At 36.6% G+C, this 16,129-nt stretch overlaps 1 protein-coding gene and 1 long non-coding RNA gene across 2 annotated transcripts; one reads left to right on the top strand and one right to left on the bottom strand.

Moving 5' to 3' along the window:
- Nucleotides 1–39: 39 nt before the first annotated feature.
- LOC124294801 lies at nt 40–14,740 on the bottom strand. Its single transcript, XR_006904726.1, has 2 exons — nt 14,667–14,740; nt 40–83 (listed from the first exon to the last, which is right to left on the bottom strand). It is a non-coding gene; the product is annotated as an uncharacterized LOC124294801 (long non-coding RNA).
- LOC107221048 (carcinine transporter) lies at nt 1,834–16,074 on the top strand. Its single transcript, XM_046742012.1, has 10 exons — nt 1,834–2,050; nt 7,248–7,579; nt 8,173–8,389; nt 8,456–8,714; nt 9,103–9,295; nt 9,392–9,610; nt 10,022–10,236; nt 10,872–11,047; nt 11,589–11,761; nt 13,735–16,074. The coding sequence occupies exons 2-10, from the start codon at nt 7,326–7,328 to the stop codon at nt 13,790–13,792; spliced, it is 1,764 nt and encodes a 587-aa protein (XP_046597968.1). The 5' UTR covers nt 1,834–2,050; nt 7,248–7,325; the 3' UTR covers nt 13,793–16,074.
- Nucleotides 16,075–16,129: the final 55 nt, after the last annotated feature.

The raw sequence follows: 16,129 nt of genomic DNA, 5'->3' as shown, positions 1-16,129 counted from the left end.
CTTTTGTAAATCAGTGATGTTACATTTTTGCTTAGACTGTCCCACGCATGCGCAGAAATTAGTAAAAAGAGACAGCTCTTCACCTCCGAACACGGTTTTACAACCGGAGTCCCCAGACCTATGTATACAACCGTGCCTCCGAGCTATCTCTCTTTCCGGAATACCCGTCACCGCTGTGAGCGTTTCAGTATTACTATATTATATTATACAAGTGTCAATTGTAATTTTTACGCCGGTAGTTAAGTGTAAAACTACATCATTTAACATTAAATCTAACGCAGATTTCATGAGATCTAGGGAAATCTAACTATATGCACATAGATCTAACTCAAAATCTGAATCTACGTAGATATTTCGTGTTAGATCTACGTAGATATAAAATATTTTTTCCCGGAAATCGAATTATTTTGTTTTTCATGCCATATTATTATATCTATGTGAACCACATCACGGCATGTCTTGCGGGTTTAATAAATTTTTCAAAAAAAAAACAAGAATGAATTATGAGTAAAAAATATTTATTAAATATAACAGTTTCGTGACTACTTTTAGTCACTATCGGACTCATTTTCATCGTCGCAGTCATCAATATCGCTATCGATCTCGCTGTCCAGATCGCCAATGTCTTCTCCTAGAAAATAAAAATCATTGGTCAAAATCACCCATTTAAAGTATGTATAAAATATTAAAAGTAGTGGTTTTATCGACAATACCTTTCATGGATGTCGACTCATTATTCAACATAACGTCACTCGATTCCGGCAATTGGTTGTCAAATCATCCGAAATCCGTGGCGTTAAATGCAGTTGGACTTTTCTTATGAGCGTTATTCCATATTTCCGTGATATATTGCGTTCGTAATAAATGTTGTTGGAGTTCTGTTTTGCACGGCGCGACGGCAGATTACAAGCATCATGATTCGACAAACTTAGAGTGAGCGTGGATCCATGCCCACCTTTAAATTTGTATGTTTGCGTAAAAATATCCATTCTGGCCGCATGAACGTCATTGCTTCTTTTGTTTTTTGTCTTTTTTTTTTTCTTCTTTTCATATAGTTGACAGGCGTAATCCTCCAAGGTGTTGAATGCATCGTTCTTACCAAAAGAACATGCACTGAATTTTGCAACAGCCTCTTGGTATCGTATACAATTTTTTAAATACCGTCAGAGATATCTTTTCCCATCCGATGCAATGCGGAATTGTAGTCACAGCCTGTCATCGCGTGAGAACCGAGCAAGGGTCTGGTTAATGACGGTTTTAATATTTCATAAAGCCGCGAAACGTTGATGTAACGCCGTGAGCATAACAACCGGTAACCCATTTGGCAGGCAGTTTCGAAACGTTCTTATCGTTTGTAACGTAATAGGTATAATTGAAAATGACGGAAAACAGTATTTTAGTAATCTCTGTAGGCATACAAAAGCTGTGAAACAATTTGCAAGTCAATTCCTGTGGTATCAGTCGGATGAATTTTATGAAATTTTTGAAAATGCGCTCGGGTCAAACGCAAGACGCACAATGATTGAAAACTGTATTTTTAGTAATACAGTAACAAAATCTATTTCACTTTTAATATCAGACGTATCATGATAACATGATCTGGCTTTTTTTAAATAGCTAGTCGGCTCTAGGGTCATCTAAACTATCGATTCTATATGATTTTATCCTTGGTACGATGACGCGTGCTTTTGGTCGTGGGCTCACGTGCCTCTCGTTTTATTCTGCCATATTCATGCCGTGTGAGTATGCAAGTGTCGTTTGTTTCAGCACTAGTCAATTATACAAACAGAATATATAAGACGCGCTGCTAACTTGACACCCAGATCAGTTAGAAGCAAACTTCGGTTTCGTTCGGCGAGAGAAGACGAAAGGACAATCTTGACAAATCGGACCCGATATTTTTTACATTCGTTCACGATTTCCAAAGAGAATCGATCACATTTACGGAGCTTGCAAGTCGAGAGCTTCCAAAATTCTAACTAATTGTGTTACCAAGTTTTTGAAACCACAAGTCGGTAAATCAATTTGCATCGTCCTGCAAATTTCGGAGGTAATTATAGATATTGTTCAAGCATACAATTTATATTCATGAAAAATCAACGCTACTCAATACGTATATTATACTGTTGTTATCGAAAACGCTCTGAATTTTTTTTTTCTATAACGTCCACGGCTTTCTCAGTACAATCTGAACTTGTGGAACTCCGTTACGGTGACTTTCGTGTTCTCTAAACTAACGAATAAAGTTACATTAAATTTACTTGATTGCGAGGAACTCTGTTCGGTTCCGGATTGGAGGTATGTTAAGTTCGTTGTTTTTGATTCGGATTAGCATAGCTATGTGCTGACTCAGGCGGTTAATTCGTTGCAGCTCTATGCAATTTGGTAAGCAAGTTTTGCCGTCCAGGTTCAGTGACGCGGGCAATTATGCCATAGCACATCGCCAAATTCAAGCTCCGCTGCATTTCCGTATTGGCTAACACGGAGTCAGACTCCAAAGTCGTTCCCGCTTTCTTTTATCTCCTAAGCTGTCAGACACGGGGCTTGCACCCGTTGCTGGCACTGTGTCACAGAGGCAGGTGGTAGGGCCGTTCCCTATTTCCCTGTGCTACAGTTCTGTGTATTATATTTATTCAAGTGTTCTACAGCAGCAAACGCAGGTATATTGCATTTCTCCAATAAAGCTTCAGTATCATCCAAGGTATAATCAATAGAAAAAAAAATATTTCCAAATGTGTAACCCCCAAAGCACATGTTCCTACGGTAGCCAACTTGGGATCAAAGGTTAATGCTAATTATCTCTGCTTCTAACAGAGATTAAAAGACAAATAATTGCGTCATGCTTAGGCCATGTTCCTACTGAGATTTAATGGAATCGATCCTACTTCGTCCGATCAACTATACTTGGAGTTTAATTTTGATATTGCCATCCGGAAGAGGGTCCTTTGTTTTAACCTTCTTTGGCGGTACAATTCGGTCGAGCACGGTGGCGTTGGTCAAGCCATCTGCCGGTGATCCGTCTCACTGCCCGCACCTGTGTCCCAGCATCGTGCATAGGTGAGAAGGCGTCACTGCGATCGTTAGTTCGTGATGTGTCGAAGATCGGTGTGTTGGCCGTTCTGTTAATCTCTACTCAGCCTCGGCCATGGTGTAAGAAAATATTACACCGTGGCCTCGGCGTTATGGCCGAACATTTCACAAAGTATGTATATCAACAGAAAGATGAAGAGATTAAATTCGAATTCTTATCAAACCTTGAAAAACCTACGCTTCACGCTGTACTTCAATTCATTGTTTACTTTATACCCGTTTGCGGAAAAAATCAAGTTTACTCAATTGGTTGAACGAAAATAGGGTTACCAACTTTAAAATAGTTTTTACCGCAGGCAAATGTATTCGGCTGAATGTAACTTCTCGCGGTTAAAAAACCGAACAATATTCACAGCAAAGAAAAAAAAAAATGGGAAATGATATCATTATAAGGCGCAAATGGAACTTAATTCCATATTCCAATACTTAATTCAATGATATCTAAGGCACATCGGTAGAATTAAAATTAGTTCTTCACATTACTTGCAGCAATTGATGTGTAATGCAAAGTTGGTGTAGTTTTGAAAACTCTAATCTTCATCATTTCAGTTTGTAATGCTGGGAATTGAGAACAAGCACGTTTATATACGTAGATTTAAAAAAATGCAATTTATGCCCCGGTCGATTATAATGAAGATATTATAATAGAAAAAGAGTTTTCCAAAAATGAAAAGCTGTATAAACTTTTTTTTAATATAATCAACTCAACTGAATAACGGGAAATCATTTTTCAAGTCCTTAATTTCAATTCACTTATAACTTGCTTGAATTGGATTTATTTTTTTCTTTTGACACACCTGCGTTGAATAATTAAAAAATCTTCTCCCATCAAATTTACAAAAAGTGTTTGTTTTTTCATCTTTATGCAATTCACTTATAGCATATAATCCATAAAAAAATGGTGGTGCCCCATTTCGAATATTCTACGATGATGAATGAAAATATCATTCTTTTCAGGGCTGTTAGTGGTCAAGCCCCCTCCAAGAATATGACGCTAAAATTACCGAAATATGCTTATAATGCGGCTTAAAAATATTCGTAATACAACGAGAAAAACGTGATTAATGAATTTTCAACGAAGCATCATGCATGGTGTACAGAAACAAAACTGAATAAAAATTATAGTAAGACGGGTAGAGAAAACGGAAAATGAAATCAAAGCCTAGCAATCTATATATTAGGGTGTCCGTTATTTTGGTTATTTTGACATTTTTTTGATTTTCCGCAAAAATATGTCCATATCATAGAGAAAAAAAAAACCTGTAAGTATAAAATTTTTCAGATATTACCACGTGTGCGTGAGCGATTGAAATTTAAAATGTGAAATACATCCAAATTTACGATGTTTTCAATTTTTTCTTTTTTTCTTTTTATCAGCTAAAATGGACCGAAAGAATGAATTTGATGCTTGAGAAAAATCTTTGCACTTCCAACTTAACATTAGAACAGAAGAGAAAATAATACATCATTTTCAAGTTTAACTTAGTGTCGTTATCTACGGGATACGTACGCTCATCTCAAATTATTTTGTTCCTGTGTATAGTTGGGAGTATAGACATTGGTCTCAAGCACTAAAATGATTTTTACAGTTCATTTTAGTCTATGAAAACAAATAATTCAAGAACATGTTAGCTTTCAATGTATTATACGTTAACAATTTCAATCGGCACTGGCGCGTGTTAATGATATACGAAAATTGTTGTATTTGCGGGAAATTTTCTTTTCGATGATATGAACGTACTGTTGGGGGGACAATTGTGACAAACGGAAGAAGAATTTGACAAAGTATAAGAAGACTAGACTAATATTACCAATCCGACAAAAAGTGGCCGACTAACAGGCCTACTTTTTGATCACAGAAAAGCTCCACTGTTACATATTGTTAGGGTATAAAAATATTTATCAACGTTGCTGAGGAAGAAAAAATTCCGCTACTGGAAATTAATGAGAAGTATATTTTCTTGAATGAAATTGACCTGTATCGAACTATAGCACAATAAAACTTAATATTTTACGTGTCATGACGGATTCTCATAAAAGAGTTAGGACGTTATACGTACTACATTTAATAGAATTCACGCGACGTCACGCCATGAGCTTGCAAAATTAGTCTGTCGCTTCAACACTGTGCGGAATGAAATAGATTTGTTCAATTTCACTCTACGATCGTTCATTTTATTGATATGACTATTTTCATCACACTGGCATCGTTGAATATTTGATTTAATAATATTGCCCCAATATTGATTACGGTCAACAAATGACTACTAAACATAAAGAAAATCTGTTTCATTAACTTGTAGAAAATAATGTTCTGAATAGAACGAACCGTTGTAAAGTAACATCGAACGAATCTGATGGATTTTTAACAACTTCGAAGCAATTTGAAATAAAGCATTGTTATCTGAGATTTTATCGATAATTTAAGGATTGTGTACTTTATGAATAGACCTTCGTAATTTACGAATAGAATGATTCGTATTATTTTGAGCATCACACTTGGGAGACGTAAATTGATGCATCAAAACAATATTTTGTAGTTTCTGTGGCTCGAAGCTGAATCCCGCAGCCTGCGAGGTGTCGCTATCACATTCTCTTAAACAGTACAAGCAGGTCAATTGTCGCGATAAATCTCACAAGAGGGTTAAATGAAGCTAACTGCAATTTTCACGTTTCTAAGTGAAGGGATATGTACTAATATATGCGACACGACGCAATGTACGATTGGTTTAGTGAACCAACAAACTAGCCGTTGATACATAATATTGTTTCAAATGAGTCCTGCAAGCTACATGGGGAATTGCATGTTCTGTTGATATCAAATTTACAGTATTTCCTGTTGTATTATATTCTACAATGCCGTTTTCTATCTGTTAAAAAAGTACCTTCATTAAAATTTTATCCTCTGGACATTAACGTTTAAAATTTTAGCTCATATAAAACAGAGAATCTAGAGTCAGATTGAAATTCAAATGTAGTTAACGTTGAATTTCGTCATTCCTTAGCAATAAAACTGTGATGAAATATGACTGACTGTAGCGGAATCTAATTTGAGTTTACGTGTGGTGACGATATCGTTGATCGATAGTAACCGTAGCTGGTTACCGATTGATGGTAATGGTATACATTTTTCACTATTTACTACTTGCACATTTATAACTGATAGGCAGATCATTGAGATTGGGCAAAGGTGCGATTAGAATAGGCTATGATACGAACATGGCGGAATAACATGGTCTCAACTCATTGTTCTGGCAATATGATTACACAATAGTTGGCATCATTAGCTGCAATTGAAAACAAAAATCAGCCTTGGTAAATGTTTTTTTTTTTAACTTTTTTAGTTACTTGCGACACCGACCCCTCCCACCTGCTACAGAACTCGCCGGCTAGACGCGACTTTATCAGTTGGTGATTATATCACAATATGAGTGCACCGAAAACTTTCTTAATAAAATGATGTGGGTTCAAACGTTGCTGACTCTCCGTCTACAACAAGAAATTAGTAGAACAATCGAATTTGTATTATCAAGTGGAACTCCGTTTAACAATTCCTTTTTTTTGTGTATTGATTAGCGATAAATTGATTCATTAGACTCGTTTCACTTGGCACGTGAAGAATTGAAAAATATTGACGCTTAATTGTAACTTTAATTTCATTTCTATCATTGTCTGCATAAATTCATTTTATCGATCGACTAAGCAGTCGGTAGTATGTTTTGACACACGAAATTGGATGCAGCCTAATTTCGGGAAATAATTTCAGCTAAATAAATCATCAATATCATTTAAGACAGTTTTGAGTTCATCATTTAATTGATTACTAACATTCTGGATGCGTTATTCTGTGCCTACAAGGTGTACTTTTTGACTGTTTTATCTTCAAAATTTACCTCGAAATGAAGAAGATGAGTCGAAAGATGAGATAAGAAGCGTTGCTGTAATTCATTGTGAACTCGAATCGTTGGTTCAAATCTTTTTTCTTTCAAATCTTTTCCGAAAACTGCCTTGAGTGCAAAAATCCAGGAATAAATGCAGTAAAGTGTTATTATTATTATTTTTTATTTTTGTCATACAAGTATTCAACGTCGTATGCCACGATTAGGATAATACAACTGCATTCATTTAGAAATCATAGAAAAATCTTCTAATTTCAGACTCGTTTGTGGTAAATGAAAATCAAATATTCTTACTACAAAAACAAATACTGGATAGATTTTAAATAAATCAAGAAAATGGTCGCGACTCCCGAGGAGGCGACAATGATCCAGGGCGGTAAAGCTGAAAGGAGAGTTCAAAACTTCGACGATGTTCTCCCTTATGTCGGAGGTGCTGGATGTTATCAGTGGATTCTATTTTTTCTACTTCTACCGTTTGCCTTTGGCTACGCTTTTCTCTACTTCACTCAATATTTCATCACCCTCACACCAGATCAACATTGGTGCACGGTACCTGAATTGGAAGGATGGAATTTGACCGATCAGGAAAAGTGAGCATTTCCATGAAAAAACTACGTTCTACGATACGACGTAATTTCGAAATTTTTCAAATACTCACTTCGCAGAGAAGCTCGCGTAGATTTTGAAAGTATCAGCACACATTATGATTGCCGAAAAGGTTTCACACAAATTTTATTACGCTGACCAAATTGGTGACTGATTAGAATTTATTTATTTTTTTTTGGTGTAAAATTCCAAAGCCTTCTGAGAATTATTTCAGAACCACTGAAAGTGTTTTAATTCGATAAAAATTGAAAATGAATAATGTCATTTATATTTCACGCTTTAGAAACAAAAAAAATTGGTGGCACGTAGAAACTCGATTTTACAGCATAAACCGACGTGTTCATATAGCAAAAAAATTTCGACGTTCGACAATACGGAAAGTATTAAATTAAGAATGATGTAAATTTTCAAATTATTTCGAGGAATTAATTCACGAGAACATTTAGAATTTGTACCCCCCGATAATTTGAATGAGAATGTTGACCATTCAAACACTAATTGTGATCGAGGTCATGCAAATCTTGACTAACTCCAAAAATGTCTAAATAATTATTGAAGACAATTTTCTCGGTTCTAGAATTGCCTTTTCCATTCCGATTGTCAGCACGACGGTTAATGAATCGGTAAAGGATAGTGTCGAGACTTATTCAAGATGCAACATGTACAATGTAAACTTCACAGAATTACTGAGTAATGGAATCAAGGAGCCGAATCGATCTTGGCCAAAAACCCCGTGCCTCCATGGATGGACATTTAATTTCAGCACCATTCCTTACGCGTCACTTGCAGCAGAGGTAAGCTTCAAGCGCAATTTAATTCCGTAAAGTCAAAATCATGCATGCAGCTTTTTGATTTCACAGCTCGAGTGGGTATGTAACAAAACGTATTACTCTTCGCTGGCTCAATCGACCTTCTACGTTGGCAGTATCATCGGTGGATTCATTTTCGGTTACATAGCCGATAATCATGGACGAATGCCTGCTTTAGTCATCTGCAACATGGTTGGTTGTGCTGCTGCGATTGCCACATCGTTTTGTAACAATTTCTGGTCGTTTTGTCTCTGCCGGTTCCTGGCAGGAACTGCGTTTGACAACTGCTTCAACATGATGTTCATCATTCGTAAGTCATACGAGTAATGATACTCTGTAATAACATATATATGAGCATTGTACAGTGTGAAAAATGATGGTGTTGAAATTAGCTAAGACTTGCTCGTGTGGATTATTAAAAAAACAATATTCTCGAGGTCAAATTGTAAATTCTACATCGGATAGTGTCATATTGACATCAGGAAGTAGGTGGTAGATTGACCTCAGATGGCGTTAGATTGACATCAGAAAGTATAAGGTTGATATCTGCAGATAGTATTAGATTGAAATCAGATAGTGCCAGACTGACATCAGACAGCGTCAGATTGACACCAAATTATAGTCCATAGAAATCAACGCAGTATTTTTTTCCAGTGTAAATTGATTATTGGAGATAGACTGAATGGTATTGTTTACAGTGATCGAGTACGTTGATCTGCAGCATCGAACCTTCATGGCAAACGCATCCTTTGGTCTGTATTTTTCTTGCTCCGCCGGCGTTTTACCGTGGCTTGCATACTACATTGCTGATTGGCGAATTCTCAGTGGGGTTACGGCGATACCATTGATGGCGGCGCTTTTTGCACCCTGGATAGTGCCTGAAAGTGCCAGGTGAGTGCTCGAAGTACGGTCATCTCGAGCATTCCATGTTACAAACGTTGAGAGTAGATTTGTTCGTGATGTTTGCACGAGGTCCATTTCTTCCAGATGGTACATCTCGAGCGGTAAGATTCCGAAAGCTGTGAAGACTTTGAAGAAAATTGCAAAGATCAACGGTAAGACCGTGGACAACGAAATCTACAAGGAATTCGAGGAGAGCTGTAACGAGATCATAAAGAACGACAAGTCACATGACAACTACACTGTTATGGATCTTTTCAAAAAGCCGCGCCTTGCTTTTATCACGGTCATGCTTAACATATACTGGTAAGATCATGGAGAAGTTATGGGAGATGTAGCATCCATCCCCCCCCATTTTCAGTTGAGTAGCCCAAGTCAACATGATTTTTTTACTTGATTAATGCAAACAAGTTTGATGTCATTTTTCACCATAACAGTTAAAAAAATCGTTGTTACGTATCAAAAACTTTGTTTTTATGAGCAGACGAGCGGCAAACTTAATCCGACCGTCAGCGATCGTTTCGATACGATAAGTCGAAAGTTTCTACCTATTAGACTGGTCTATTTTTTACATATTTACACAAAATCAGCTAACTCAAGTTATTAAGTCGTCAGACATATTCAGTCTGCTAAATTTTGACGTTTTCTATCAATATGTATAACCAAATATTTCATATGAGAAACGTATCAACTCCGCATTTGTTTCTATACATATAGGCTTCTCATTCTTTTCGTGTATGACGGTCATGTTTGGAACATGAAATTGTTGGATCCGGATGTTTTCACGTCGTTCTCCTTGGGTGCTTTGACGGAATTGCCAGCTGCCTTAATACTGGTACTTTACCTCGATAAATGGGGTCGCCGATGGATGAGTTTTCTCTCTATGTTCGTCTGTGCAATATTTTCTTTCATTGCCTTGGCCGTGCCTACAGGTGAGCAAATATTTTATAAAGTATTATAAGTTTATTATAAACGACCATGTACATGCCAGGCAATTATTTCTGAGAAATCGCAGTTTCATTGCAACGAATTAAATTTCAAACTCATCTAGATTTTTATTGAATACACATTGACGGCAAACAATTTTTTATCACTCCCGAAGACTGCGGAAAATATCCTAAAAAATACACCTAAGCCGATGCGTTCTCAAGAAATCAAAATGCATAAGTCACACGAATAAATTTGATCTGACGCAGCCAAGAAAAATATGAAATCATATAATAAAAAAATAGAAACCTCTATTGTGCGAACAGAAGAGTTTTCTGAAGTGACTAAAATTCAGTGAATTATTTAACGCGTCGTAAAGTTTTCTCAGTAGAATTTTCAGTTTATACGTTATTTCTGACAGGTACTCGAGGGAAACAAAAAGTTATGTGCTCAAATGATAGAGAAATCTATGTCACGAGGTACAAATTTTTAACGGTGTTTGTAAAGAAATAAAAAGATGCTCACATTGACATGAATTTTTGCGAATTTCAAGGTGTTTCCCTCCCGTTAAAGTTTTTAGCATTTTAATTGGGCATCGCTAAGATAATATTTATTTACGCTCTTCCTAGTTTTATTTTAGGTGCTACCGCAGTTGCAATGGGAATAATTGCGCGCTTTGGGGTGAACTTAGCTGGGAATATTGGATTTCAGTATGCCGCAGAAATGTTGCCCACGGTTGTCAGGGCGCAGGGTGTATCCCTGATTCACACTCTCGGATACATTGCCCATATTATCGGACCCTACATCGTTTATTTGGTAAGTTTCTCTACCTACGAATAACATAAGTTTTACGATTTGTTGAAGCCAACAGCTCAGTATGATCCAGAAACGTTCGAATATTTCATTCTTTCGCAAAACTCGGTGGCAAGAGGTACAACACTTTTAACGACATCTCTCAAAAAACGATATGTGCAAAAATCAGAAGTTTTTCGTGTAACTTTTGATGAAATTTGAATTTGCTCTCATGTATAGTAATGAGTAACAGGAAACTTCAAAAGGGAAAGAATAAGAATTTTTGTGACACAGCGAATCAAGTTATAAATCAAATTCTGCTATTTTTATGGCTGAGGTTTGTTCTCTGCAATCAGAAAAGAATTTTCAAAACATAACTTACTACGAATAAGAGAGAGGAGAGACAACATAAAAAGATGAATCATGCTTTAATAACGATCCTGTTTATTTTTTGATTCATGCGTCCACTTAGGTCCTTCTACAATTTTCAATTATTTTGCAGCTATGGATGTAGCTACTTCCAATTATAGTTTCATTAATCTATCATCTTATCATCATTTTTCAGGATGACGTATCTCCGTACCTACCATTGACGGTACTTGGACTGCTCTCCCTTGTTGTGGCTGTGCAATCTTTATTTCTGCCCGAAACGTTGGGCCAAGATTTACCGCAGACGTTGCAGGATGGAAATGACTTCGGTATTGAACAGAACTTTTGGTGGATGCCATGCATATCAAGGTGAGAAATGAGAACATATTCGCCTTATTGGTAATAATAAATGCCAGAAACCAATGATTGATAGTAGACTGGCATGTATCGTCTTAATTGAAGAATCAGTCACCTGGTGTGATCCTCACGCTGTAATAAAATGGACAAATTCAAGTCTTGCTTTTTTTACAGTCGATTTTGAAAACCATATTGAATTAGATTATCTACCGATCCTTTTGTGATTTCCAAATGCTTACAACTACGCTCTCAAATCACTCTAAGAACTAGTGGAGCTGGTAACGCAACCTATAACACCGAAACTTATAAGCATTACATTATTTTGGCGTTCTAACTGAAAATTTAACCGCGGAAACAATTAAGGGTCTCCTCGTTTTAGGCCGATAAAGGTCCAACTTTGAAACGCTGTAACTTAGCGTAAATTACGAGTAGAAAGTTGAGTGGGAAACGATTTTGAAGCTGATAACCTTGACTTCAAGCTCAATTATTCAGATATAGTCTCTACATGTTTTTTCTCAAGTAATCGTATCTCTGAGACACTTATGTCAAATTTGTAAAGTGAACGTTTGACGTCACGTGGCCATACGTGATGAACGGAAGATTATTTTTGATTTTCAAGACAGACGTTTTGCAGCTCGGAGTTTTCCGTTAAAAATGGTTGTTTCAAATTTTGTCCACAACATTTTGTCACCTGGTTATCCAGTATCAAATGAAATAGGGTCTGAACAACTTTTATCCTACGTAACAAATGGAAAAACCTTGAATATATGCTAATGCCGAAGGTAAGCGTACAATCTCCGTTCTACGTTTGAAATCCAGTATCTTTGGTGTTGAAGAACATAGGAAAAGTTTAAAAAGTAGGGTTTTGAAGAGAAACCTTTATTCTTTGAGATGCTGTGACAGAAAGCATGATCGTGATTTTTACTGAAGTTGTGCACCGATAAAGTGTTAATTTTGATCACCATATTTTAAGGGCCATCTTTCGAAATTTGTGGAATTTTTCATTTACGTTAAAGATAATTTACGATCAAAGATTCGAAAAGGCAGCATTCAAATTTTTAACCTTTGTTTAAAAAAATGTTGTACATTGGTTTTTTCGCCTGTTACGTAAGATCAAAGTTTTTGGGATACTGTGTCTTTTGATATTGAACAACTTGACGAGAAAAAATCACAGACAAAATTTGAAAAGACCATTTTGAACGTAAAACTCCCAAGCTGTTACTGGGTGAATCAGCTGCTCCGATTCCTGCGTAGCGACCTGTCGCGCCGGGTGTTAATTGTCGAATGATCTCGCGCGCTGAGCGCTCCGATTTTCAGTTTGATCGCTTCGATTGCCGGTGGCGCCCTCTGCGAGCGGAACAGATTTGTCGCGTGGTTACCACATTTCGGTAGCGTATGCATGTATGTATGTACACACGTAGTTTTATTCTTTCGGCATATCCATCGAGGCAATCCCAAGCGACACGGGCATCTTTGCGTTCTGTCTTTCAGAACAGCCCATTGCACATTGCGTTCATTCCTTGTACCGTGCCTTGGAATTCAGTCACCCCTCAGAGCACTACCCCCGCCATCTCGGGGGTTCATTCTCTTCATTTTCCGGGTTGTCTGGATCCATAATTGACTCGTAGATATAATGGTTACGTCCCACGGCCCAGGTCACGATACAGTCGACAACACAAGCTACAAAATGGCTATCATGAAATACTAAAACAAAATGTTGTTCATCGCACTTCATCGTACTCGTTTTAAATGCAATTTTGTACATGCAATTTACGCAAAAATGCAACGTTTCAAAGTTGGTTAATTTTTTACACGTGTGTCGTTCAAACAGTTAATTGAAAACTTAAATGTTAGCATTTCAAAATCACAAAAGAATCGGTAGATATTCTAATTCAAATGTTTTTTGAAATAAGCAAATACAAAATGAAGAAATTAATTCACACAGCTGATCACTTTTCCACAAAAATTGACTTAAAATATTGCAGCACTTCCGAAAGGAAGAAAAAATTCCGGAAGCTGTCACCTACAAATGTGCTGCCGTAAAGGATCAGCAGCCTCGACCGGTTGGATCGAAAGAATTATAACAGTATGCAAAGCCAAAGCGTTATAAAATATAAATAAAAATCTTTTATTGGGCTTAGCAAACCCAATAGTTTGGAGAGTGATCACAAGTATCGACTAATTATTGGGATTTCCATAAAGAACACACAACCCTGAGAAAAAAAATTTGATATACGTATACACTTTTTGGTACGATTTTGATTAAATTTTATCTTCATAGATCTAAATTTTGAAGAATCATAGATCTGCCGAGATTTCCATAGATATAAGTAGATTTACGTACACTTGAGTTCGTCTGATATTGCGAATGAATACTTATGCCTCTTAGATCTCCGTATATCTACTTAAATCTCGGTAGATTTACTTAAACCGGAATAGACCACGTTGAATTAGAACTTTGTCCTGATTAGATCTAAGTAAATCTGATTTGATTTATGTAGATATTTTCAGACCTGGTTGTACATCTGAATATAAGTTCAAACCTGAACAGACCAACCAGTACCTACTCAATTTTATTTTAAGTACTATCTAACCAGTTGTACTAGGTATAAGCTAAACATGATACGCATTTCAAAGATCGCCGTGGCTCAAATGGTAGAATACAAGTCACTGAAATATAATAATACTGGAACGCTCACCGCATGGCTCGATATACGACTGGCTTTCCAGCGAGAGAGAGATAGCTCCAAAGTGAAGTGCTGTCTCTCTTGCACCAGTAAAGTCTTCCAAAAAGCTCGTAGACCGAAGATCAGTGTCCCTTTCACATGTGTTTTCTTTTGTAAATCAGTGATGTTACATTTTTGCTTAGACTGTCCCACGCATGCGCAGAAATTAGTAAAAAGAGACAGCTCTTCACCTCCGAGCACGGTCTTGTAGATAGGTCTGGGCACTCCAAGCCCCTTCCTATATAACGCACCGTGACCGTCTTACAGCCTGTGTTTCTCAATTTGTGCACCAAAGACCGGAGCGCTGCAATCTCCGAGACCGGTGTGCAACAAAGGAAGGAATATAAGGCAGCCGTCTTTTTCTCCGTGCGCTTGCGTGCTAAGTAGGCCTCTCCTTCACTAGCGCTAGCGGCGAAAATTCACAACATCGGCTTCATTTTCGAGCACGGTTTTACAACCGGAGTCCCCAGACCTGTGTATACGACCGTGCCTCCGAGCTATCTCTCTTTCCGGAACTCCCGTCACCGCTGTGAGCGTTTCAGTATTATTATATTATATTATACAAGTGTCAATTTTAATTTTTACGCCGGTAGTTATGTGTAAAACTACATCGATTAACATTAGATCTAACGCAGATTTCATTAGATCTAGGGAAATCTAACTATATGCACATAGATCTAACTCAAAATCTGAATCTACGTAGATATTCCGTGTTAGATCTACGTAGATATAAAATGTTTGTTCCCAGAAATCGAATTATTTTGTTTTTCATGCCATATTATTATATCTATGTGAACCACATCACGGCATGTCTTGCGGGTTTCATTTATTAATCAAAACTATTATTCAAATTAGGTATAAAAAATATCAGCACCAGCTGAAACGTGTTTAAAACAAACTTTGAGTAAGAAACAACTTCTGCGAATTTACTATGGACTGTCCAATAGTCTGGCGACTTATGGAGTTATTGGCTTGGGTAGTCATTATGATACGACATATGATCCTCTACGCAGACTTTAGAACAGAATCTTCAAGATAATTGCAGTTGATGTGAACAAATCGAATGAACCAATAGATATTAAAAAATATTTTACATCTATAACGTATCGGTATGAGCAACTCAAAAATGCATATTATGCGAATTCAAAGAATATAAGAAACAAAAACATTCAACATTCGAAACGTAAATTAGCAATTGGTCAAAGAAATTATACCTACTACGCAATAAAATTTTACAATGGTCTACCTAATGATTTGAAAGTTCTAAGTGTTAGTAAGGAAACTGAAAAAGTAATTGAAGGGCGATATTCGTAAATTTATTGCTAAGTGAACATTTCAGTCTATTATTGTGTTATATAAAATTCTTATTTTGTTAAATAATTTTATGTAGGGGTAGGGGGGGTAAAACGGGGTAGGCGGGCAAAATGGGGTACCCCAAAAATTTCGTAAAAATTTTTTTTTTTTTTTGAAAAATCTTCGTAAATGGTCAAAAATGACATCTAGCATCAGTTTACACTATTAAAAGCTAAAAAAAAAACATTTGTACACTTTTTGCGAAAAAATACAAATAAAAGATATGGAAATAACAAGAAAAAACTGTTTTAAAATTATGTTGAGAGTAAATTTTATTACTAACGTTAATTTAAAAAGTAAT

Source organism: Neodiprion lecontei, chromosome 5 (genome assembly GCF_021901455.1).
Source record: "Neodiprion lecontei isolate iyNeoLeco1 chromosome 5, iyNeoLeco1.1, whole genome shotgun sequence".
In the NCBI taxonomy this organism is placed as follows: domain Eukaryota; kingdom Metazoa; phylum Arthropoda; class Insecta; order Hymenoptera; family Diprionidae; genus Neodiprion; species Neodiprion lecontei.
This window is presented reverse-complemented; position numbering and strand designations above follow the sequence as displayed.